We start from the raw sequence: 26,242 nt of genomic DNA, 5'->3' as shown, positions 1-26,242 counted from the left end.
TGGGATAAGAAAGAAATTATAACTTTAGTTTTAAAAGATACTGGTCCAGAAACCAAGTAATGAAAAACAGAAACATGCTGGGATTGTAGCTCAGTGGTAGAGCACTTGCCTAACACGTGTGAGGCATTGGGTTCAATCCTAAGTACCACATAAAAATAAATAAATAAAATAAAGATTTGTGTCCATCTACAACTAAAAATATATATATATATATAAAGAAAAATAGAAACATTAAAGAAGGAAAAGATCATATGAAAAGAAAGCTAATATAAGCCTCACTACATCAAAGGGCAATCTAGGTTGGGCACAGTGGCACATGCCTGTAATCCCAGGTACTCAGGAATCTGAAGCAGGAGGATAATGAGTTCAAGGCCAGCCTTATTTAGAACCTGTCTTTCAGTTAAATTAAATATAAAATAAATAGGTTGGGTGATAGCTCAGGGTAGAGCACTTGCCTGGCATGCAAGTGGCCTTCCCCAGCACCAAAAAACAAAAAAATACAAAATTTCAGGTAGCAATTTTATTAAGGGAGCAGCCAGATCATACGTTTGTAATCCCAGTGACTCAGGAGGCAAATGCAGGAGGATCACAAGTTTGAAGCTACCCTGGGAAGCTTGGAAAGACCCTGTCTCAAAATAAAAAATAAATTAGGGCTGGGGATGTAGCTCAGTGGTAGAACACCTCTGGGTTCAATCCCTAGTACTGGAAAAAAAAAAAGGAGGGCTGGGGTTGTAGCTCAGTGGTAGAGCGTTTGCCCTGCACGCATGAGGCCCTGAGTTTGATCCTCAGCACCACATAAAAAATTAAATAAAGGTTTTGTGTACATCTACAACTAAAAAATGTTTTTAAAAAAGGAAAGGAAATTCTCTTCATGGAGGAATAAGTTCAAAGATCTACTGTGTGAAATAGTGACTAAAACTAATAGCAAAGCGTTTTATTTTGAAATACTTGAATAGATTTTAAGTGTTCTTACCATAAAAAATAATAAAAATGTGGGTCTGGGCAGGCAGCTATTGGTTGAGTACATGCTTAGTATGTAAAAGGCCCTAAATTCAATATCTAGCATAGAAAAACAAATCAATCAAAATTTACAACAAATGAATTCAGAGATTAGGTTATAGAGAATACTATAGATTCTTGCCTCCTTTCCTTCCTGAGTTATTCAATCTAGGGGAAGCAGTTGCCATTTTGTGAAAACATATAAGTAGCCTATGGAGAGGAACTAAGGCTTCCTAGCCAGAAGGCATGCAAGTGCGACGTCATCTTCCAATCCTAGTCAAGTCCCAAGATGACAAGCCCACATGGGAGACTGAGCCTAACCACAAAGCTAAGTCACTGCCAAATTTCTGAACTATAAAATCTCTGGGATAACAAATGTTTGTAATTTTAAGTCAAGTGCACCAGCCAGCCCATGCCTATAATCCCAGCTACTCATGAAGCTGAGACAGGAGTATCACTAGAGCCCTGGAGTTTAGGGCCAGTCTAGGCAACATGGACCAGACCCTGTCTATTCCCCCACTCACTTGACCACCAAGCTATACCCCTAGCCCCTTATTATGTCGAGACAGGGTCTCACTAACTTGCTGAGACTAGCCTGCAACTTGCCATCTGCCTACTTCTAGGATTATAGGCATGCATCACAATGCTGCGCAAGGCCCTGTATCTCAAATTAAATAAATGAACAAACATTATTATATATTTATATTTTCCCCTCCTTGCAGTGGTAGGGATCAAACCCAGGGACTGACACATGCTAGGCAAGCACTTTATCACCAAGCTACACCAGGCAACATTTGTCATTTTAAGTCACTATAATAACAAACATCTTTTTTTGGTACTGGGGATTAAACCCAGGGGTTCTTTACCATTGAGGTACATCCCTAGCCCTTTCAATTTTTAATTTTAAGACAGGGTTTCACTTAGTTGCTTAGGGCCTTGCTAAGTTGCTGAGGCTGGCCTCAAACATGTAATCCTCCTACCTTAACCTCCAAAGTTCCTAGGATTACAGGTATGCACCACTATGCCCAGTAAGTCACTAAGTTTTGACAAATTTATTTCATGGAAACAGATGATCAATATAATAATATGTCACCATGCGCAGCAGCCCAGGGTGTGACAAGAAAGTCAGAAATTTGCAATGTATAATGACAAATAAGGAGCTAAGTGAAACTTCATTAATTTAGTCAAAATCTTATTAAATCTATCCATATTCCTTTTTTTAGAGGAATACCAGTGATTGAACCCAGGAGCAGAGGGGCACTTAACCACTAAACCAAATCCCCATCCCTTTTTATTTATTTTGACACAGGGTCTCTGACAGCGGCTAATGAATCAGTTGTACACATGTACCAAACATTAGAAATTATGAGCCTCGGGGCTGGGGATGTGGCTTAAGCGGTAGTGCGCCTCGCCTGGCATGCGTGTGGCCCAGGTTCAATCCTCAGCACCGCATACAAACAAAGATGTTATGTCTGCTGAAAACTAAAAAATAAACATTAAAAAAATTCTCTCACTCTCTCTTTGAAAAAAAAAAAAAAAGAAATTATGAGCCTAATACTTCCTGTTGTACAACTCTGAGAACTCTTCCAACTTGCAACAAGGTACCGCTACAGGAGTCTACATTTTAGGTTACATTAATTCATTCAAATAGTCTAATTACCAAAACCTAGATTGTAGGAAAGAAGCTATATATAATATAAAGTTGTACCTGCAGTTCTTCTCACAATTACTTACATTTCTTTCAAATGCTTTATTTCCTGAACAATTTGACAAGAAAGTTCTTGCAGCTTTTCAGGGGTGAAGCTCTTACTACTTATCGCTTTTTGAAACACTTCATGGAGAACGGTACCAATCAGCATTTGGCGTGTGGCTGGATTAGAGCTCTATGATTAGAATTACAATTTAGTCCATACATTAAGAGACAAGACTGTATATTGTATAGCCACCATAGCCAAAATGTACCACCAAGACAAATACCAAAAGATTATTAAACAATATTTTTCTGGTTCATGAAAGTATAAGCAACACTTCCTTCTAGTCAGAATTATCAATTATTGTATAAGTCTGAGTTACTCTAAAATATTTCCATTTAAAAAATAATAAAATTGGGCTGGGGATGTGGCTCAAGTGGTAGCGCGCTCGCCTGGCATGCAAGCGGCCCGGGTTCGATCCTCAGCACCACATACAAACAAAGATGTTGTGATCGCTGAAAACTAAAAAATAAATATTAAAAAAAAAATAGATATAAAAAAAGCTCAATATATGGGCTGAGGCTGTAGCTCAGTGGCAGAGTGCTTGCCTTGTACATGTGAGGCACTGGGTTCAATCCTCAGCACCACATAAAAATAAACAAAATAAAAACATGCTGTCATCTACAACTATAAAAAAAATTAAAAAAAAAAAAAAAGCTCAACATATTTTCAAACATTTAATGTTTTATAAGTATTCTCGAATTTCACTTTATAATCCACTCAAATAGAAAACTAAATAAAAGCATAGCTCATAAATGGGCGCACATAAAAGATACTATTCATGGGCTGGGGTTGCTCAGAGGTAGAGCACTCACCTAGCAAGTTGGAGGCCCTGGGTTCAATCCTCAGCACCACATAAAAATAAATAAATAAAATAAAAGTATTGTATCCAACTATAACTAAAAAGTAAATATTAAAAAAAAAAAAATACAATTCAACTAAAATTTAAACCTTTGATAAGAGACAGTTTCGGGGGCTGGGATTGTGGCTCAGCGGTAGAGTGCTCGCCTAGCACAAGCGGGACCCGGATTCAATCCTCAGCACCACATAAAAATAAAGGCATTGTGTTGTGTCCATCTACACCTAAAAAATAAATATAAAAAAAAAAAAAAAATAGAGACAGTTTCGAAGAAAAGTTATTTCAAGGGCTGGGGTTGTGGCTTAGTGGTAGAGCACTTGCCTACCATGCGTGAGACCCTGGGTTTGATCCTCAGCACCACATAAAAATAAATAAAAACAAAGGCATTGTGTCCATCTACAACTAAAAATATTTTTTAAAAAAAGTATTTCAAAAAGAAACAATATTTTATTTCTCAATATACTCTTTTATAAGGCTCAACCTTTCCCTTGAAGCTATCAGAAAAACAAAGATAAGGCCACCAAGATATCCGCCAGAAATTTAATAAATTAAATTATAAGAGAACACTCCATACTATTTTTGCAAGTTCTGGGTTATAATTATCATTACTATTGTAGTGCTGGGGATTGAACCCAGGGGCATGCTACCATTGAGCCACATTCCCAGCCCTTTTTTAAAAATATTTTATTTAGAGACAGGGTCTTGCTAAGTTGCTTAGGGCCTCTCTAAGTTGCTGAGACTGGCTTCAAACTTACAATCCTCCTGCCTCCCCAGCCTCCCATATGCTACTGCAACCAGCTCAGCAAATTTATTTCAAAATAAAAACCTTTAAAAAAACTGATATTCAGGCTGGGTATGGTGGCACAAGCCTGTAATACCAGCAGTTTGGGAGGCTGAAAAAGGAGGACAGTGAATTCAAAGCAGCCTCAGCAACTACGAGGCACTAAGCGACTCAGAGAGACCCTGTCTCTAAATAAAATATAAAAAAGGCTGGGGATGGGGCTCAGTGGTTAAGTGCACCTGAGTTCAATCCATGGTACCAAAAAATAGTTCTCTATAAACTCTAAGATTCTGTGTAAACATCAGTTGTTAATACCATTTACCCTAAAAGTTTCACTTAGTACAGCTCTTCTCATACATCGAATACTACTGGCTATGCTTGTGCCAGAAATCAGCATGTCTGGATACAGAATCAGATATCCAAAATCTTCATCAATTATCCATGTGCCAGATTTGCAGTCTCCTTCCAAATGAATGATATCCCCTGGCTCTACTGGTACAGAACACCTAAAAGTAAAGGAAAGTTAAGTAGGTTCCTGCATTTAAACATATTGAGGAGACTTCAAAAAATTAATAAGCGCCGGATACAGTAGCGCACACTTGTAATCCCAGCAATTTGGGAGGCTGAAAAAAGAGGATTACAAGTTCAAGGTAAGCTTCAGCAACACAGAGAAGTTCTAAGCAACTTAGTGAGATCCTGTCTCAAAATTAAAAATAAAAAAGGGCTAGAAATGTGGCTCAGTAGTAGAGCAACCCTGGGCACCCCTATCCTCAGTAACAAAAAAGCAAAACAAACAAACAAAAAAAAAAAACCCACTATTTCAAAAGAATACTTTTTAGCAAGGTGCAGTGTGGTGCAAGCAAGTAATCCCAGTTACTCGGGAGGCCAAGGCAGGAGGATTACAAGTTTCAAGGCCAGCAAGGGCAATTTAGCAAGACTCTCTCTCAAAATAAAAAATAAAAAGGGGGCTGGGGCTGGGACTCAGTGGTAGCACACTTGCAGGGCATGTGTGAGGCACTGGGTTCGATTCTCAGCACCACATATAAATACATAATAAACAAATAAATAAAGGTCTATCAACAACTTTTTTAAAATAAATAAATAAAAATAAATAATTAAAAAGGGCGAGTGTGTCTCTATGGGTAGAATGCATTAAGTTCAATCCTCAGTAACACTGACCACCCCCCCCCAAAAGGGAAAACAAAATAACAATACACACACACACACACACACACACACATTTCATCTGAATAAGTAATTCTAAATTTCTGGGTATCTTTAAAAATCTGAACATCAGGACACAGTCTTCTGGATAAATTCCTAGTCACTCTACCCCTTCCCATAACACATAGCAGAGTGGGGGTGCTGGGGTTGTGGCTCAGTGGCAGAGCACTTGCCTCGCATGTGTGAGCACCACATAAAAATAAATAAACAAAATAAAGATACTGTGTCCATGTATAACTAAAAAAAAAAAAAAAAAATTGTAATGCATTCTTCAAAAAAACAGAATAATCAAGGGCTTCCCTTACATCCCAAAGAAGAACTCCAGGCATGGTGACACATACCTGTAATCCCAACAACTACAGAGGCTGAGACAGGACCATCTCAAGTTTGAGGCTAACCTCAGAAATTTATCAAGGCCCTAAGCAACTTAGCAAGGCCATATTTCAAAATTTTAAAAATGTCTGGGGATGTGGCTCAGAGATAAGGTCCCTCTGGGTTCAACCCCCAGTATCAAATAAAAACAACTGCTTAGTCTACTGCAAAAGCTATCAAATATTTACTAGTGTAATATATAGCTCTAATTATTAATTGGGTTTTTTAAATAATTAATCTTCTCATTCTTAAGACTTTCAGTATGTCTATAGCTTCTAAAGGCTTTAGACAAAGAGCCAAAGTTAGAATAAACACTCCCAAATCTGAGAAAATCCAAAATTCAAAACACTTTTTTAATCCCAAGCATATGGATAAGGGACACTTGACCTGATCATGATTTTGAAATGACAATAAAAATCAACTTTTGGAACAAGAGACTTGACATACCTGGGTAAGAGAAACAACTTTCATGTAGAATTAAGTCAGTTTCAAATCTACTCCCTTGTTAACAATTACATTATAGCAACATTCACAAAAGCATTTGATAGTGCTGGAGATATACTTCAGTGGTAGGGCACTTGTCTAGCATGCATAATGCTCTGGGTTCAGTCCCCAACATTGAAAAAATATATATATATGGTACCCTTAAGACTCTGCCAAATCAGTGCTCAAAGTCAAACAAAAATTACCAGTCACTCCTAAGGATGCACTGTTCTTTATAGTCTAGGGACTGGGAAGCAGTGATGATTAGGTGTTTTTCATAGTTTCCTCCTTTATTCTGTACTGTATTGACTGCTAACACCAGGTAGCGGTTATCCATTCCGTGGCTCAGAATTGTCTTAGGAAAGGAAGCTTCCTTCTTCTTCTGAAATCTAAAGCATACACATATAAAACTATATTAGCACAACCATGACATAAGAAAACATTCAATTTGTTTTATCTGGAAGTCAATCTTTTAGTTTTCTAGGTTTATTTCTTCTGGAGAGCAAATCACAATGACCTTTAGTTAAAATAGTTAAAACTGAGCAAAGCATACTGGAAAAATTCCTATTATAAAAGCTTCCCAGAAGCTATGCCTTTTAAAACATGCTTATAGGGGCTGAGTGTGCAGCTCAGTAACAACAATGCTTGCCTAGCATGCATGAGGCACTGGGTTTGAACCTCAGTACCACAAAAAAATCAATAAGTAAATTTTTAAAAAGTGTTTATGATATGGCCTTTCCCAATTTAACCTCTGAGTTTTGTGGTACACCCATCACTATGAGGATCAAGAATAAATTTGGAGGGCTGGAGTTGTGGCTCATTGGTGGAGCGCTTGCCTGGCATGTGTGAGGCACTGGGTTCAATCCTCAGCACCACATAAAAATAAATAAATAAATAAATAAAGGTACTGTGTCCCTCTACAATTTAAAAATATTTTTAAAAAGAATAAACTGGGGGCTGGGGAGGTGGCTCAAGCGGTAGCGCGCTCTCCTGGCATGCGTGCGGCCAGGGTTCGATCCTCAGCACCACATACAAATAAAGATGTTGTGTCCGCCGAAAACTAAAATAAATAAATAAATAAATATTAAAATTCTCTGTCTCTTTAAAAAAAAAAAAAAAAAAAGAATAAACTGCAGCATGGTCTTGCAGATTTGTAATCCCAGCTGCTCAGGCGGCTGGGGCTGGGGGATCACAATTTTGTTCAAAGCCAGCCTCAGCAATACAGTGAGACCCGGTCTCCAAATAAAATCCAAATTGGGGGCTGGAATGTGGGTAGTGGTGAGGCCCCTGAGTTCAATCTCTGGTACCCATCCCCCACCAAAAAAAAAAAAAAAAAAAAGAATAATCTGGGTGGCACCACTACTAGTCCCAGTTACTCTCAGGCTGAGATAAGAGGACTCCTTGGGCCCAGGAGTTCCTGGCAGCCTGAGCAAAACAGTGAGACTCCACCTCTTCATACCTGAGTAGCTCATTCCTTTATAGAGTAACTCATAAGTTTATTTGTATTTATAATGAGAAAGTTCATTTCATAATAACTTTACCCTTGGTCCAAGCTACCTGAAATCATGGACAATAACCTCTTTGGAAAAGGACCTTCTCCTCATAAGTCTTTTCTGTCAGACTGCAGGAGTTCAAAGTCATTCTCTCTTTCAGTTACACCAAATGTCTTTCATGATACTGTATCTTTGTCACCCAGACTGTACACTCTATCATTTTGTTTACTCAACTCCCCCATCTAGCTCAGACTAATTAACATCCAAAGTGGGATGCAAAGCCTAAAAGATCTCTCAAAAGGTACTGGTGAGCCAGGCTTGGTGGCGCAGGCCTGTAATTCCAGCGACTCAGGAGGCTGAGACAGGAGGATCACAAATTCAAGGTTAGCTTCAGCAACTTTGCGAGGCCCTAAGCAAATTAAAGAGACCCTGTCTTAAAACAAAAAATAAAGGGAAGGGGGACTTGGGATTTAGTTCAGTGTCCCTGGCTTAAACCCAAATTAAAAAAAAAAAAAAGTAATGCTGATCAAAACCCCTAACGCAAATCTCTCTCAATAATTTATCTTTTTATTGCTATTACTATTTAAAATAATTCCCTTTCATGATCGTGAAGTTTCCCCGACCAGAGAGTTGAGGATGCAGACTCCTTCCCGAGATAAATTCCTCCAACTCAACATCAAACACTTTTAAGTTTCCTTTTAGGAAGGCATTTCAGGTGCCCGAGACTCCCCAAATTCGGGAAAGAGGTGAACTCAAGGGAAAGAATGACTGCAGGGCGCCAGTCCTCAGACAATGGCCAAATGTGGCTCTCCCAAAAGCCCTGCGCAGCGGTCCCCAGCTCCGGAGCCTCGCCAGCGCCGGCGGAGCTGAACCCGGCCTCTCGGTCCCAGCCCGCAGACAGTCGGCAGCAGGCTCAGCCGGCGGAGGCATAGATGTGACCTCTCCCGCGTCGTTCTTTTAAATCTCCCGCTAAATTCCCACCCCCGCCCCGCTCCGCTCACAGCTCCTCTGGCGCCGCAGCCTCCTCTCCGAAACTCTTCTCCATCAGCAGCTCCAGTTCATTTAGCTGCTCCATCCTCGGTACCGCAAACCGCCACAAGGTAAAGCCCTGGGAACCAGAAGCCACCCTTAAATCTCCGAAGATATAAAGAAGCGCGAATCTGCGCGGCACCACGCGCATGCGCCGACCCGCCGAGGTCCCAAGTGACCTGCGCGGTGCCGCCCCTCGCGCGCCCGGGGATTTCAAAGTGGAGTGCCTCAACTGGCGGACTCAGGCCTCTTGCATCTTTGCTCCCTAACTTCAGGCTTGGAAAAGTGTAAATCCTCATATCCGGTCAAGACTAAGTACCCTGACCACGCTCTTGACACCCCAAGCCATGCCCAACTCTTGCTTTTCATTTGAACAGAACCATTTAGAAATGGCCAAATCCAGGTGTCCCTGTTGGCTTTGGGAATTTTGCATTCATGGAGAAACAACTTCTCCTTTTTCAAATGAAAAATTCAGAGAAAAATAGAAGCAATCAGATAGGAACTGACTTATCACGCCAAGACTGAATCCAAAAAACTGCTAATATCTGCCCTCTCATAACCTCTTTCCACGTTTAATTAAAGTGTTCCTCCTGTCAATGGGCAATCATTTCACTTGAACTCAGAACCTCAAGGCCTCCAGCATTTTGAAGGATGCTATTTCATCAATTGTTTCCTCATTCTCTTTTACCATCAATCTCACCCTCGCTATTGGTTTGCTGCCATACTGTACTAACGGCCCATATATATCCTTTTTGGGGGAGTGGGGGGTGCTGGAGAATTAATCCAGGGGCGCTTAACCACTCAGCCACATCCACAGTCCTTTTTTTGTGTTTTATTTAGAAACAGGGTCTCACTGAGTTACTTAGGGCCTCACTAAATTGCTGCGGCTGGCTTTGAACTCTCAATCCTCCTCTCTCAGCCTCCCACACTGCGGGGATTACAGGCGGGGCCACCACGCCCCCGCGGTATTCTCCCATCTTAAAAAGCTGCTAACCTTGGCCAGGCACACACCTGTAATCCCAGCAATTTAGGAGGTTGAGGCAGGAGAATTTCAAGTTCCAGGCCAGCCTCAGCAATTTAGCAAGTTTGTCTCAAAATAAAAATAAAAAAAAAGACTGGAGATGTGGTTCAGTGATAGAGCCTCCTGTTTCAATCCCTAGAGCCAGAAAGAAAAAGAAAAAATAAAAAACAAATGTCTTCAGCTGGAGAGCTTAGCTCAGTGGTAGAACACAAACTTAGAACATGCTGAGGCCTTGGTTCCCAAGCACAATCCCTCCAATTTATAGTCATTAACTGTAGTCACTATGCTGGAAATATAAAGGTACTGGTTCCTTCCAGTCTTGCCTCCCTGAAATTCATTCTTTTTCCTCAATAGATTATAATGAAAATTCTAAAAGGTACAGAAAAGTTATAATTTTATAATAAACAGCCATATACAATTATTATTTTTTCTGTCTTTGATTTGTCACATGTATGTCTATTCATTCATCTCTCTATATCCATGAATTCAAGTTTAATGCATTTCAAAAGTGCAAACAACATTACATTTCATACCTGAATACTTTAGTGTACTTGTGAACTAAAGTTCAATGTTTGTTTATAGCTCTCTTTTTTTTATGATGCTGGGATTGTGCATTTGAGGCAAGCACTCTACCAACTGAGCTATATCCCTTCTTATGCTTTTTATGTAAATTTTAAACTTTATATAAAATACACAAATCTCATATGCAGCATTTGATGAATTTTGACAAATACAAGTGTATAACTCAAATAGATAAGTGGTTCTCCTGTCTATACATCTCAAATTGCCATATCTTTATTAAGATATGTTATTATCATCCCAAAAAAGTTCCCTCATGACAGTTCCCATGCCTATCCCTATGAAGAGGCAATCATTAAACTTATTATTATTCACCAGAAGTTAAATCTGTCTATTCTAAAACTTCACATAAATGCAAGCACACCCTATGTACAGTATATACAATTCTGTCTCAGGCTTCTCAGCATGTTTTTGCAGTTCATCCATATTTTTAAAAATGAATCAGCAGCTTGATTCTTTTTATTGTTGAATTCAATAAATATACCACAATTTACTTGGTCAATATCCTGTAGGTGGACACTAGCACTATAGTATTTTACCAAGTTGAATAAAGTTGCTACTAATATTCCTATATAAGTTTTTATGGCCATAAACTCCTATTTCTCTTGGATGAATATCTTGGAGTGAAATTTGTAGATCATGAATAAGTTTATAGTTATGATAATGAGAAACTGCTAGACTTTAACCAAAGTGATTATAACATTTTATATTACGAACAACGTATGAGAATCAGTTTCGCCATGTCCCATACAACATTTGATACTGTCAATCTTTTTAGTTTTAATTTACATTTCCCAATCACTAATCAGGTACTTTATCATGTCCCTGGTCATTTGCATATCTTCCAGGCTAGCGCACTACTGCTTGAGCCACATCCCCAGCCCCTGCATATATTCCTTTGTAAACTACTCCTTTGTTTAAATCATTTGCTTATTTTTAAAAAATTGAATTGCCCTTTTATTATTGAGTTGCAGGACTACTTTATAAATTATGGCTACAAGCCTTTCTCATATACATTTTGCAAATAATTTCTCTTAGTCTATTGTTTGCCTATTCAGAATTTTTCTTTTTCCTAGTACTGGTATTGAACCCAGGAATATTTTACCACTGAGATACACCCCAAGCTCTTTTTATTTTCAACTTTGAAACAGGATCTTGCTAAGTTGCTGAGAGCCTTGCTAAATTGCTAAGGCTGGCCTCCAATTTTCAATTCCCCTGCCTCAGCCTCCAGAGTAGGTAAGATTAGAGGTATACACCACCACACCTAGTTGCCTATTTATATTCTTAACAAGGTATTTAGGCATTTGTATGCTTTTTTGGGAGGGTGCTGAGGATTGAACCCAGGGTCTCTTGTATGTGCACTCTACCACTAGGACACACCCTCAGCCTCCTGTTTTATTTTTTCCTTATGTATTCTTATTTATCCATTTTTCTTCTATGCTTTTTGTTTTTTGTGACCTAAAACATTTTTGCCAAACCCTAAATAATAAGTTGTTGTCTCTTTCTTTTTTTTAAGGGGGGGGGGGCGTGTAAGGGAGGGGAGCTGCTTATCTATTTTTTCTTTCTTTTTGGTGCATCTGCAATAGTATATGCTTTATTGCCAAATATTAATTCACTGTCAACTGTTTTCTTTTCTGCTTGAAGCTTTTTTATTTGTTTATACCTCCCAAATTACCAAGGACAGTGGCATATGCCTGTAATTACAGAAACTCAGGAGGCTGGGGCAAGAGGATCCCAAGTTTAAGTTCAGCCTGGGCTATATATCAAGACCCTGTCTCAAAATAAAAAATAAAAAGAACTGGAGGACGGGCGCAGTGTCACACGCCTGTAATCCCAGAGGCTGGAGAGCTGTGACAGGAGGATCACGAGTTCAAAGCCAGCTTCAGCAAACTGTGAGGCTGCTAAGCAACTCAACCCTGTCTCTAAATAAAATACAAAAAAGGGCTGGGGATGTGGTTCAGTGGTCAAGTGCCCCCGAGTTCAATCCCCGGTACCCCCCCACACTAAAAAAGAACCCTCCTGATTCAATTCTTAGTATATCCTCTGCCTCAAATACATCTCAGACTATTTTTTTTTCTTTTTTTCTTATTATTTCATGGTACTGGGAATTTAACCCAGGGGTACTCTACCACTAAGCCACATCCCCAGCCCTTTTTTTTTTTTTTTTAATTTTTCTTAATATTTATTTTTTAGTTCTTGGCGGACACAACATCTTTGTTTGTATGTGGTGCTGAGGATCCAACCAGGGCCGCACGCATGCCAGGCAAGTGGGCTACCGCTTGAGCCACACCCCCCAGCCCCCTTTTTCTTTTTTGAGACAGGATCTTGCTGAGTTACTTAGGGCCTCACTAAATTTCTGAGGCTGGCTTTGAACTTATGATCCTCTTGCTTCAGCCTCCCAAACTACTGGGATTACAGGCATGCACCACTGTGCTCAGCTCCTTCTTTGTTTCTCTTTTTTATTTTAAAGAAGGAAAAGTTTCTTTTGACTCAGAATTCCAGAGGCTTCAATTCTTGCGGCTGCTTTAGGTCTGGGGTGAGGCAGAATATCATGGCAGAAAGGAGGGGAGAAAGAAAGCTGCTCAGTTCATGGATTCTAAGAAACAGAGAAGGAAGGGGAGAAGCTGAGGACAAAATGTAGTCCCACAAGTATGCCCCCAGTGACCTACTTCCTCTAACTAGACCCCCACCTGCTATAATTTCCACCTCCTTCCAACATTGGATTCAAATTATTAATTCATCAAATGGGTTAACCCACTGATGAGGTTAGAGCCCTCATGATCCAATTCCCTCCCAACAGCTCTACCTCTGTCATTGCTGCATTCAGGACCACATCTTCAACACATGCATTTTGGGAGACATTCCAGATCCAACCTATAACATAGATGCTCTATGTAAAAATAAAATTTGGCTATAAAATAAGTTCAAAGGCACAGCAAAACTATGCAGGGATGATATATAAAGTTCAGAGGAATCTAGAATTTTTATCACAATATGTATCAAATTTACCTGACCACAAAATATTCTCTTCCCTTTATCTTTTTACCACATTATTGTCATTCTGTAGAACAAAATTTAAGGAGATTCTTTCTTTAAAATTTTAATATTTCCAATAGTTTTTAATATTTTAATTGTATTTTGATAAGTAGGCAATTTTGTTTGAAGGTTCCATGTTCTTATTTATTTATTTTGAGACTAGATGTGGTCTCTCCCTCCAACTCCTAGGCTCGAGAGCCCCACCCCCATCAGACTCCCAAGTAGTTGGGGCTGCAGGTTCATACCAATGTGACCAGCAATTACTGCATCTATTTACGGATCATATTTTTTTCTCCTTCATTCTGTTATTATGGGAAATTACACCATTGGTTTCTGAATGTTAAAAAATTTTGCGTTTCCAGAATAAACCCAAATTGGTAATGGCTTTTTATGTATCACTAGACTTGAATTGCTAATACGTTGGTAAGAATATTTCCATCAAGCTATGCATGATGGTACATTCCTGTAATCACAGTTACTCAGGAGGATGGCAAATTTAAGATCAGCCTCAGCAATTTAGTGAGACCCTCAATAACTTAGATAAAGAGCTAAGGCTGGGCATGGTGGTGCACAAGTATAATCGCAGTGGCTCCAGAGGCCGAGGCAGGAAGATCACAAGTTCAAAGCCAGCCTCAGCAACTTAGCAAGGTCCTAGCAACTTAGGGAGACCCTGTCTGTAAATAAAATTCAAAAAGGGCTGGGGAAGTGGTTCAGTGCCCCTGGCTTCAATACCCAGTATAAAGGAAAAAAAAAAAGTGTGAGGATGTAGCTCAGTGGAACCTTGCTTGCCTAGCACGCAGAAGCCTGAATTCAATCCCAGTGCTGCAATAAATAAATAAATAATATTCAAAAAATTTTACTTCCCTGCCAAAAATCGTCAGTAGCTTCCCATTGTATTTAGAATAAAAGACAAAATTGCCACACCCTGTAGACTTCTACATGATTTGATGTGTGTTGTGTGGTTGGTGTGTGTGTGTGTGTGTGTGTGTTAGTAGGGATTTAACCAAGAGGTCTTCTACCTCTGATCTACATTCTCACCCACATTCATTATTTTGTTTTGAGAGAGTTTCCCACTAGGTTGTCAAGGCTGACTTGAACTTGTGATCCTTTTGTTTCAGCCTCCTGTCACTGGGGTTACAGGCATGTGCCAACATCATGCCCTCATGTTTTGGCCTTTGTCTTAATTTGTGTGTTGTACCTTTTATTTTAAGACAAGCTCTCACTAAGTTGTTTAAAGCCTCTCTAAACTTTTTGAGGCTGGCTTTTAACTAATAATCCTCCTGCCTAAGCCTCCCTAGCAGCTAGGATTACAGGCGTGCACCATCACACCCGGCTGTCTCTTTTTAAAGTGCATTTGTTGCTTCTCCTTCACCCATAATGCTTCATTCACACTGGCCTTCAGACAATTCCCTTATCAATCCAAGCTTTCTTCCATGTTAAGTTTCCTGGGCTGGGATTGTGGCTCAGTGGTAGAGCACTCTCCTTGCACAGGCGGGGCCCGGGTTCGATCCTCAGCACCACATAAAATAATTATATGTACAATCAAGGCATTTTAACATATTTTTGTAGTCTCTAAAAAGGCAAGAAAGGGGCAAAAGTGTCCATACATTCAGAAAAAGCTTTCTATCAAAAGAAAATTTATTTTTTAACAGAATAAAACCTTACATGTAAAATATACCTCATAAGCACCTGGGATTTTACTCCATTAGCAGCTTAATTCTTTTTTTTTTTTTTTTAAAGAGAGAATGGGAGAGAGAGAGAGAATTTTTTTAATATTTATTTTTTAGTTCTAGGCGGATATACAACATCTTTGTTTGTGTGTGGTGCTTAGGATCAAACCCGGGCCGCACGCATGCCAGGCGAGCGCACTATCGCTTGAGCCACATCCCCAGCCCCGCAGCTTAATTCTGATTGTTTAGAGATCCATCACCATTTTTTTGTTTTGTTTTTTCTTGTCATACTCATGTTTACTTAAAAAACAATCTAGAGTACCAAGTTGATAAAAATATGATATTTTTCTTTCCTTTCTATTGTATGTAATATTTTAAATTTTATTCAAAGAAAATTTCTCTTTGTGTAATTCAGAGTAGTTCTGTTTTTGAAAAGGTAATTGTTCTAGTAGGTTGTTTTTATTTAATGCATTGACTATAATTGTTCTGAGTTGCCAAAAGATCAGAATCTAATTATTTTTGCTCATTGAAAATTTTAAGTAAAGTTTTCTCCAGTACAAGACAGAAGATAAATCTCAATTCAGTTCATGAGGCTAGTATAAGTAAGTCTGTGTCAAAACTACATAAACTATTACAAGACTTGTATTTGGGGTAAAAAATGGGAGTTCATAACCCACTTGAATCAAATGTATGGAAGATGATATGTCATGAGCTTTGTAATGTTTTGAACAACCAATAAAAAAAAAAAAAACTATTACAAGGAAAAAAGTACAAACCAATATCGCTCATAACCATATATGTAAAAAACCTGAATAAAATATTAGCACATCAAATTTTTAAAAAGGCATTGTGTTGTGTCCATCTACACCTAAAAAATAAATATTAAAAAAAACTTAAAAAAAAAAAGAGTTTTGTACCTACTGTTGCCTTCAACAAGGCCACTCTTCCCCTGCAACTCTTTTTGTGGCTGATTCCTTTTTATCATTCACGTATCAGGTTATAGTATATATTGCACATCAAAGAAACACTTTCTTGACCATTCTAAGTGGCCTCCTTGAGTATTTACCCTCTTGTAAGCACTTTTAACAAACTGCACTCATTTTATTACTGGCTTATGTTTATTAACATGTTCAAATGTATTGACATGTTTGAAGCTGGGAGTGGTGGTGCACACCTGTAATCATAGCAGCTTGGGAGGCTGAGGCAGGAGGATCACAAGTTCAAAGTCAGTTTCAGCAACCTAGTGAGACCCTGTCTCTAAATAAAATACAAAAAAGGGCTGGGGATGTGGCTTAGTGGTTGAGCACCTCTGGGTTCATACCCAGTACCAAAAAAAAAAAGACATGCTTGAGTTTCATCTGAACAGGATATAGTTGTTAGCATATAGCAACATAACTAGAACACTACCCTCTAGATTCAGACTAACTTGAATTCAAATCCTAGATCCACCACTTATCATGTGAACCTAGCCAAATCACTTAACTTCCCTGGCCCTGACTATCACCATCCGTAAAAAGAGAATAGTAAATAGTGTGTGTCTCATTGCATTATTATAGGGATTGTGTTAAAGCATAAAAATTGCTTAAAACAAGGCATGGCATAAAAGAAGTCCCAAGGAAATACTGTTACTTTTGTTGTTGTTGTTGTTTTGGAGATTGAACCCAAGGGTGCTCAATCACTGAGCCACATCCCCAGAACTTTTTTTTAATTTTGAGACAGTGTCTCACTAAGTTGCTGAGATTGGTTTCAAACTTGCTATCCTCCTGCCTCAGCCTCCTGAGTTACTGAAATTACAGGAGTGTGGCACTGTACCCATCTATGACTATTACTATTTATCACTGGTTTCTAGTGCCTAACACAATGTCTAATATTCAAAGAAAATATCTGAGGAACTGTGAAAAGTGTGTAGCTGCTGAATAGTGTGTCAGATATGACTGGCCTACTCTGCCAGGCAATGCATTACTTGTATAATATAGGTTTCCTAATTTACCATGCATATTGGTAAATTAGCAATACAACATTTCTGTGAAAGAAAATATATTGTTTCTAAATTGTGGTTTTCTTGGACTATTTGTGCTTTATTTATCCCAATTAGGATAGAAGGTCTCTAAAAATGGGAGTGAGGCTTCCTTCTCCCACCAATAAACATTACTGAGCACTGTTATAGTGCCACACCCTCTGTTCCTCACTAGGGACAAGGATATGGCTCTGACCTTGGGAAAACAACTGTGGGGAAGAACATAGGTAAACAAATAGTTATCATAAAGTGCAACCCATACTTTATTAGACAGATACCCAGTGTTGGATGTTATTGAGTATCCAAATGAGTTTGTGTGAAATTTGGCCTCCCAAGGGAAGGGACCTACAGTGCTGGTATAGCTGGTGTACAATATGGGAAAAAAATGCATGTTCGGTACCCCGGTGGAAAATGGAACAAGATATTATTATGTACACCCAATAACTTCTCCACCTACACACAGGCAACCATTGAGAATTAGGGGTGCTACGGCACTCATCAATCCTAATCAGACCATTGACCCATTGTACAGACCAGAGAGCTAAACAAAATGAAAGGCAGGAAAAGAGGCCCCGTGAGACAAAAAGAAAGAAACTGACAATCTTCAAACGGAAAATAAACTAAACTAGGAGTGATGGCACACACCTGTGATCTCAGATACTTGGAAGGCCAAGTCAGGAGGACCACAACTTTAATGAGGGAAGCCTCGACAATTTAGTGAGACCCTGTCTTAAAAATAAAAAATAAAAGGCTGGGGATGGAGCTCAACAGTAGAGAATCTCTGGTTTGAATCCCTAGTAACCCACACAGGCGCGCGCACACACACACACACACAAACACACAACCTAGGAAGATGCACTTTGGGTTACTGATCTTAAATAAATAAGATACAAAGAATATTTAAATATTCTTCCATTCTGACTGCTTATGTTTCACGTTTGTGCTTCAATAATGTAAACAAAAGAAAGAAACCATCAAAACAAGAATAAAATTTATTTTCAATATCCTGTGTATTCTGTAACAGACATAGAATACAATTTTTTACTTAAAAATATCTGCAGTTCCCTTTAATTGATAACATAACTGAGATACTTATTTTATACATTTAAATTATCTCAAGATCTCATGATAACAGTTACCTACAGTGTGCCCCAGAAATGAAAATATACAAAATACTTTTAGAAACACATGTATTTCTACTGGCTGGTACACTTACAAATCATACAAAGATACATATTTATTTTTAAAATAAAGACTTGAAAATGAAACCAGTTCATTAAATTTTTACTAAAGTATGACAAGAAATCTTTTAAGCAAAAAATAATAATTGATGCAGAAATAACACTTTCAACTTTTCTAATGTCTTAAAAATCACATTAATTTCTACAAATCACTATTTCTCAATATAGAATTTTAATTGTTCCCTGCCCATTTCTGTCATGCTTACAATAAAACATAAAAAGTGCTCTAAATACAGTAAATGGAATTATTACATTTAAAATGTTTTCTTAATATAAAAGATAACAATCAGACCATATCTTATTTTTCTACTTAAATTTATATTGTAATAAAATTACTTTACATGGAAGAACTACTTGATGTATCATCATGACATAATACCTTAGGCACATTCTTTGATACTCACACATCTACATTAATGTATATTTCACAGTCCACTTAAATAAATTTTCTAGTAGACATCAAATGATCTAATAAGAATAAATCTATAGTATACTCTTTTTGAGAGCAAAGATATTCGGGTTTATTATTACTGCCTTTGGGAAATATACTGAATTTTAAAAACACATGTAAATGCCTCATGGTACCTGGTCATAACATTTGAGCAAAACCTGATGATTATTTAGTCTGTCTCACTCTTTTTTTTTTGGATGTATTGAGGATTGACTGCAGGGGTGCCCTACCAATGAGCCACATACTTAGACCTTTTTTTCCTGTTTTGAGACAGGTTTTTCCTAAGTTGCCAAGACTGGACTCAACTTGCCATGCCATCCCCCTGCCTCAGTATCTGGAGCCACTGGGATTAGAGGTGTGTCCCAACATACCCATCTTGAGTCTTTAGTTGTTTTTTTTTTTTTTTTTTTTTTTTGGGGGGGGGTGGGGAGGATATACTGAGGATTGAACCCACTGGTTACATCCCCAGCCCTTTTAATTTTTTAATTTGAGAAGTGTCTCATAAAGTTGCTTAGGGCCTCACTAAACTGTTGAGGCTAGCTTTGAACTTGTGATCCTCCCACCTCAGCCCCACGAGCTACTAGGATTAAAGGTATGTGCCACTGCATCCAGCAAGTTTCTACTTTTAAATACAATATTTATTTTACTAAAAAGAAAGTGTTCTTTTATCTTGTGAAACACATTCATAAGAAGAGAAATAATAATACTTGAATGCTGGCTATATTTTATAGAACTTAAAAATTCAGTTCTTATTGTTCTGCTGCAATATAATCAAACTTGTTTATTTTATAATATAAACAAAATGTTCAAAGACTCTTTACAAAATTATGACTACAGGCTTGGAGAATCATTCAGTGGTCAAGTGCATGCTCAGCATGTATAGGGCCCTGGGCTCAATCCCCAGCATTAAAAAAAAAAAATCATGATTACAATTAAAATCTTTGAACAGGAGGCTGGGAATTTAGCTCAGGGATGGAGCACTTGCCTGGCATGTGTGAGGTGCTGGATTCGACCCCAGCACTGCAAAAATAAAAAGAAGAAGAAGTTTGGAATAGTAAGATAAAGCTAATGGCAACCTCTTAAGCTCCATTTTAAGTTAGTTTTGCTCCCAAATAACACTTTAAAATGGTTTCAAATAACCTGTTATGATTAGCATCATCAGCTTAGTAATATTTTTTCAATGTTCAAAGGTATAATGTTTGGCATCAGAAAGGATATTGGCATCAAAAGCAATTTTGATTTGTGAATTAAAAAAAAAAAAATCAAGTAGTAATGTCAGTGGTTCCTGTGACAGGGTAAATATCCCCCTTCAAGTAATGTTTGCTTCACAATTAAAGTAACATTTTTCTCTGAGAGTTTATTAAGGAAAATAAACCACAAACCGCAATTTTTTTTAGTTGAGGTGAAAAAACTGCTTCATAAGTTCATATGTTGTAAAAGCCACTGCTTGAGAGGGAATACACCGAATATAATTAAGAGATAAACCACGATATAATCCTTTTCGAATTCCATGGTGTCCATAGACATACTTCATAGTCTCCCGCATGGTACTGAAAGACAATGGTTAAATGATGACACCTCTCTGCCCATTCATAAAGACACAATTTCAGGATCCATAATAGCATTTTAAAAAGAAGCTAAAATGGCATGTTAAATAACTTTTGAAAAGTAAGTGTTATAATAAGCTAAAAGTTCACAATGAAACAGCAAGTCATTTCAATCAAGTGTAATATAAGCTTTGTACATAAATTTGAAGGCTCATTAAAACAATGTATTTCATTTGTGCTACATCTATGATGTTAACTAACAACACTATTTCACAACTATTGAGGCAATCCCTGTATTTGTTTATTTCTTTTTTCAATGCTAGGATCAACCCCAAGATCTTGCACACGCTAGTATTCTACTACTTAGCTACTTACTCCTCCAGCTCCCCCTACCTCCTCCACACCCTTTTTGTTTTTTTTTTGAAACAGGGTCTCACTAACTTGCCCAGGCTGGCCCTACATGTATGATCCTCTTGCCTTAGCCTCTCAAACAAACAGCTGGGCTTACAAGAATGTGCGACCCTATCCAGCATAACTCAACTTTTAAAATACTGTAACTAGCTGGTGAGCTTAGAACTAAAGTTTGAAAGACTCTCTTTCAGATTTCAGCAATAAAGTCTTTCTTGTTTCAAACAGTTCTTTCTTTCTTTTTTAGGGGGGAGTACTGGGGATTGACAAACCCAGGGCTCTTTATCACTGGGCTACATCCCCAGCCCTTTTAATTTTTTTATATTGAGACAGGGTCTGGCTAAAGTACTTGGGAAATTCCTAAATTGCCAAGGCTGGACTGATATGCTGGGATTAGAGGCATGCACCATCACACCTGGCTCAGAGTTGTTTCTTTCCTTTCAAACCAATATATAGCCATTTCCTTTTCCCTTCAATAAGCAATTTTGAAATCTTCAAAAAAACTTTTTGCATGAACAAGGCAATCCAAGGTCTGAACAAATATTTTGCTTTTCTTTTGAGGGACAACATATTGCCAAACTGGTATATGGGTCCGGTTTCTGTAAGGTTTCAGTTACGTCCCATTTTTCTTATAAAATTCATTTTAGAGAAGCTCTATTAAATAAAAACATAAAGAGCTACATGTATGATTTTTAAAATTCTGAGATCTGCATTTTTTAAATATTTTTTTTTTAGTTTTTAGGTGGACACAATATCTTTATTTTTTATTTTTTTAATATGGCGCTGAGAATCAAACCCAGTGCCTCACGCATGCTAGGTGAGCGCACTATCACTTGAGCCACATCCCAGCCCTGCATTTTTTTTTAAATATCTTTATTTTTATTTGTTTATTTTTATGTGGTGCTGAGGATCGAACCCAGAGTCTCACGCATATGAGGCAAGATCTGTACCACTAAGCTATAACCCCAGCCCCGGGGCGCTACATTTTAAAAAAATATAAAAACAAACAGATAATTCTTTTATAATATTTTTGTTTCATCTAATAATTCTGAAATGTTATCATTTCAACATTTCAAGATTTTGCAATATTTCCCCTAAAGGTCTATGAATTAAAGACTTGATCCCCAAGGAGGTGCTATAGGGAGATGATGAGACCTTTAAGAGGAGAGGCCTAGTTAAAAGTCTTTTTAGATCATTATGGGCTAAAAAGGTACTGTGAGTCCCCAACCCCTTATTTGCTTCTCTTTTTTCACTTCCCAGCCATGAAGTGAGTGGTTTTGCTCTGCCATGAATGCCTACCATGGTGTGCTGTCTCATCACAGACACAAAGAAAACAGGGCTGATCAATCATGAGCCAAAATAAACCTCCCCTATTTATAAGTTGATTATCTCAGGTATGTGTTATAATGACAGAAAGGTAGCACAAATCAGAATGATGCTAAATTTCTACAGATTATGGAAAGCTGCAGAACTATTCTGTATAGTAATGATAACCACTATCCACATGTGCTACTGAGCACTTAAATTGAGATGTGCAGTAAGTATAAAATACACACTGGATTTCAAATACTTAGAAGAAATATTGCAAAATATTACAAAAACTTTGAAATGTTTAAATGATAACATTTCAGACTTATTAGATGAAACAAAAAAAAATTATAAAAGAATTATGTTTGTTTTTATATTTTTTAAAAATGTAGCTCCCAGAATTTTTAAAATTATACATGTAACTCTCTATATGTTTCTACAAAGTTACCACAGTATACTATCGGACACAAAATGAAAGACAGGGACTATAGGTGAGACCAGAGTCCTATCTTCCTACTGACTTTTAAACATTACATTTTCTAAAGATACAATGATGTATGGAGAACTTACAGGCACTTTTCAAATTCTGGCAGAACAGTTCCTAGTTGCATTCTCCGACGAGTTACATCAAATGGGTATCTAAAAGAAGAAAAGGCAAAAAGACTTAAAAAACATTATTTTTCATTTTCTATTTCAACAAGCATTGAATGCAAAGTCCCATCCACACTAGGAAATAAAGTATATTCTTAAAGTTTTCTCCAATCTGGGAATCAGGAAATAAACACATGAATAAATCAATTAACTATACAATGTCTCCTTTCCCTCTTTAAAGGACATATCTTTCCCATTATCGCAATATCAAGTTCTGTTCATTTTTTGAAACCAAATTTTTATGCCATTTCCTAAAGAAACTGGGTGCTTTCATTGTTGGAACGCTGACATAGGATTTCTCAACTTTGGCACTGTTGATATTTTGGATCATTCTTTGCTGTGGGCACTGTCCTGTGTATCCTAAGATGTTTAGCTGCCTCCCTGACCTTTACCCACTATTTGCCAGTAGCGGCCCTACAGTTTTGACAACCAAAAATGTCTTCAGACATTAACCAATGTCCACTGGAGTCAAAATCACCCCCAACAGTGAGAACTACCACCTGAAGAATATTCAGCAAGTTCCCACATATACAATAGACTAATACAAATTTTTTTAAAAGGGCTAGAGTTAATGATACAAATAATTGCATTTTAAGGGCTGAGAAAATTATACCATTGCCTAAAAATTATATATGCAAAGGTAATCTCTTTTAGCAGTGGGAATGCAGGTGATTTCTTTAAAAACTACTTTTACATTCCTAGTACTGACTGACTACTTTGTATTCAGTACTATGTTAAACAATTTATGTTCATTATTTCATTTCAACTTCAAAACAATTGCATGAAGTAGATATTATTATTCCAATACTAAGTTTAAAATTATTGAGAAACATCCATCAGTGTCACAAAACTGCTTTCTACTTTCCTATTTCAAGTTTTCTATGAAATCTAATATGCACAAAAGTATAATAAAACAATCATACATTTAATACACATTTAAATTCATTATTTTAAAAAATATACCCACATATCAACCCTGCAACATAAGAAATAACATTACCAGTAGTTGAGGCTCCCTATGTACCTCAATACCATCTCCAGAAAATACTTATTATTGGGGAAGAAGAGAAAAGGAAAAAGATTTACAGGACTATAGAGACTGAAAACCTCAACTGCAGGATTGGTTTCCAACCCGAAATGGTGTGGGTAGAAAGAATATAAGAAGACAAACTGAAAAAGTCCAAAACAAGGGAAATAACAGTGGGAAAGACAAAATGGCATTCTAGGGAATCTTCTAAAGTAAAATAATGACAAGACATAGTGACTATCTAGTTATATATGATGTGGAAAATGATTTATTAGGACTAGTAGAATGGTGTCTATCGATAACAAATAGGAAAGGTGAGGGCTGAGGACAAAGATGAAGACAAGAAGGCATATTTGTTTCTTTTTGTTTTGTTTTGCTAAAGATCAAAACTACTGTCTTGTGCATGCTAGGCAAGCTTTCTACTGCTGATCAAAGCCCACAGCCCCAAGAAGGGGTAATATTTGAATTCTAGAGTGTTCAATGATGGCAGAAGACCAAGTAGAATCTAAAAGTTTGCTGGAGATGTAATAGGGAGTCAGTAATAGAGATTAAAATATCTATACAGAGGTGACCATTAAAACCATGAAGATGCTGGGCATGGTGACACATACCTGTAATCCCAATGGCTTGGGAAGCTGAAGCAGAAGGATTGCAAGTCTGAGGCCAGCCTCAGCAACTAGCAAGGCCCTAAGCAACTTAGCAAGACCCTGTCTCAAAGTAAAAAATTTTAAAAGGGGTGGGGATGTGGCTCAGAGGTTAAGCACCCCTGGGTTCTATCTCTAGTACCAAAAAAAAAAGGAAGAGAGGAGGGAGGGAGGGAGGGAAGGAAAGTTGGAAGAAAGGGAGGGAGGGAAAAAGGGAAGGAAGGAAGGAGGGATGGATGGAAGGAAGAAAAGAAGGGAGGGAAAATGAAAAAATAAATAAAACAATGAAGATGAATAAGCTGTTCTACATACTTAGTTTGAGAAGAGAGGCTGAAGTCTGATTTGTTCTTAAAATTTTCACACAGAAAGGTAGGCTATAAATCAGAAAATACCTGAAAATGGAGGTACTATTAAAACAACCCAAGAACTAGGACAACAGAAGAGAGGCTTAAAGAACCGGAGTCGGGGCTGGGGATGTGGCTCAAGCGGTAGCGCGCTTGCCTGGCATGCATGCGGCCTGGGTTCGATCCTCAGCACCACATACAAATAAAGATGTTGTGTCCAACGAAAACTAAAAAATAAATATTAAAAAATTCTCTCTATCTTTAAAAAAAAAAAAAAAAGAACCGGAGCCACTGGATGATGGATGGTTCCATGGGCATAGAATATACTTTTTAAGAAAAAAAGTGGAAAAAGAAAGACAGATTTTAGGGAGCTAAGCTGTTGAGTTAGTAAAGAAAGGGAAGCAACAAAAAGAGAATGACAATAATAGCTGGAGATGAACATGTCTCTCAAGTGAACAGGATTGACAGCCGACTTTCCAAAAGTAAATCACACACTTTTTCTTCTTTACCTTCAATCTAGTACAATCTGCTCCCACCTACAAATACATGGAATCTGCTTTCAAAAAATAATAATAATAATAATAATCCTCAATTTGGAAATCCAATGAAAACCTTACTTATCTTACTGACTTTTCCTTTCCCATTGGATACTCTTTGTGTTTTGTTTTTTTTCTTAAGACTTTGACTCATTTATTAATTTATTTATTTATTCATTCATTCATTCATTCATTCATTTTGTGTGGTGCTGGGCCTTGTACATGCAAGGCAAGCACTCTACCAACAGAACTATATCCCCAGTCCTGGATACTCTTTGATTCTTTGTAACATTACTATTTCCTTGTCTTCTTATTTTTCAGAATATTTTCTCTTGTTCATAAAAAGCTTTTCTTCTTCCTATTGCTGAAAAATCCCTGTATTTTATGTTCTAGTTTCTTCCAATTTCATTCTACTCAATCTCTTTTAACCTAGGAAAATTCTTTGAAGTCACCTTCCCAATTATACTATAGTAATACCTTTATCAACATCCCCACTACATTTTAAAATCTGTCTAGAGTAACACAATATTGCTACGCCTAATAAAAAGATAAACTTGCTGAGGTAACAACTTTGTTTTCCTTTCAGTGAATTTCCCAATTCCTAGTGTACTATCTGGCACAAAGTAGGACTTCAAGATCCAAAGCAAATTGTGACTCCGCGCACGCGTGTGTACACCCACTCACACACACACACACACAGTCTCTCTCTTAAATGCTTCAAACTTTAGAAATTTTATATAGGCAAGTTCACAAGAAAATATGGATGAACAA

At 37.6% G+C, this 26,242-nt stretch overlaps 2 protein-coding genes across 6 annotated transcripts in view; both read right to left on the bottom strand.

Moving 5' to 3' along the window:
• Positions 1-9,042, bottom strand: part of Dna2 (DNA replication helicase/nuclease 2) — a 39,534-nt gene extending 30,492 nt beyond the window's left edge. Inside the window, exons 1-4 of the mRNA XM_027931293.2 lie at positions 8,964-9,042; positions 6,676-6,858; positions 4,713-4,896; positions 2,734-2,882 (exon numbers count right to left, since the gene is read on the bottom strand). Coding sequence (XP_027787094.2) covers positions 2,734-2,882; positions 4,713-4,896; positions 6,676-6,858; positions 8,964-9,037 — 590 coding nt within the window. The 5' untranslated portion in view covers positions 9,038-9,042. The remainder of the gene's footprint in view (positions 1-2,733; positions 2,883-4,712; positions 4,897-6,675; positions 6,859-8,963) is intronic.
• Positions 9,043-18,288: 9,246 nt separating this feature from the next.
• The window catches only part of Slc25a16 (solute carrier family 25 member 16), a 42,931-nt gene continuing 34,977 nt past the window's right edge, over positions 18,289-26,242 (bottom strand). For 4 of the 5 annotated variants that reach the window (XM_071611222.1, XM_071611223.1, XM_071611224.1 and 1 more), the window contains 2 exons: positions 22,840-22,908; positions 18,289-20,556 (listed from right to left, as the gene is read on the bottom strand). In XM_071611222.1, the coding sequence (XP_071467323.1) occupies positions 20,400-20,556; positions 22,840-22,908 (226 nt within the window). In that variant the 3' untranslated portion in view covers positions 18,289-20,399. Of the gene's footprint in view, positions 20,585-22,839; positions 22,909-26,242 lie in introns of all 5 variants that reach the window. The other variant, XM_027931301.2, reaches the window with a different exon arrangement.

The sequence above is a fragment of the Marmota flaviventris genome, chromosome 4 (assembly GCF_047511675.1).
Source record: "Marmota flaviventris isolate mMarFla1 chromosome 4, mMarFla1.hap1, whole genome shotgun sequence".
Taxonomy (NCBI): Eukaryota; Metazoa; Chordata; class Mammalia; order Rodentia; family Sciuridae; genus Marmota; species Marmota flaviventris.
This window is presented reverse-complemented; position numbering and strand designations above follow the sequence as displayed.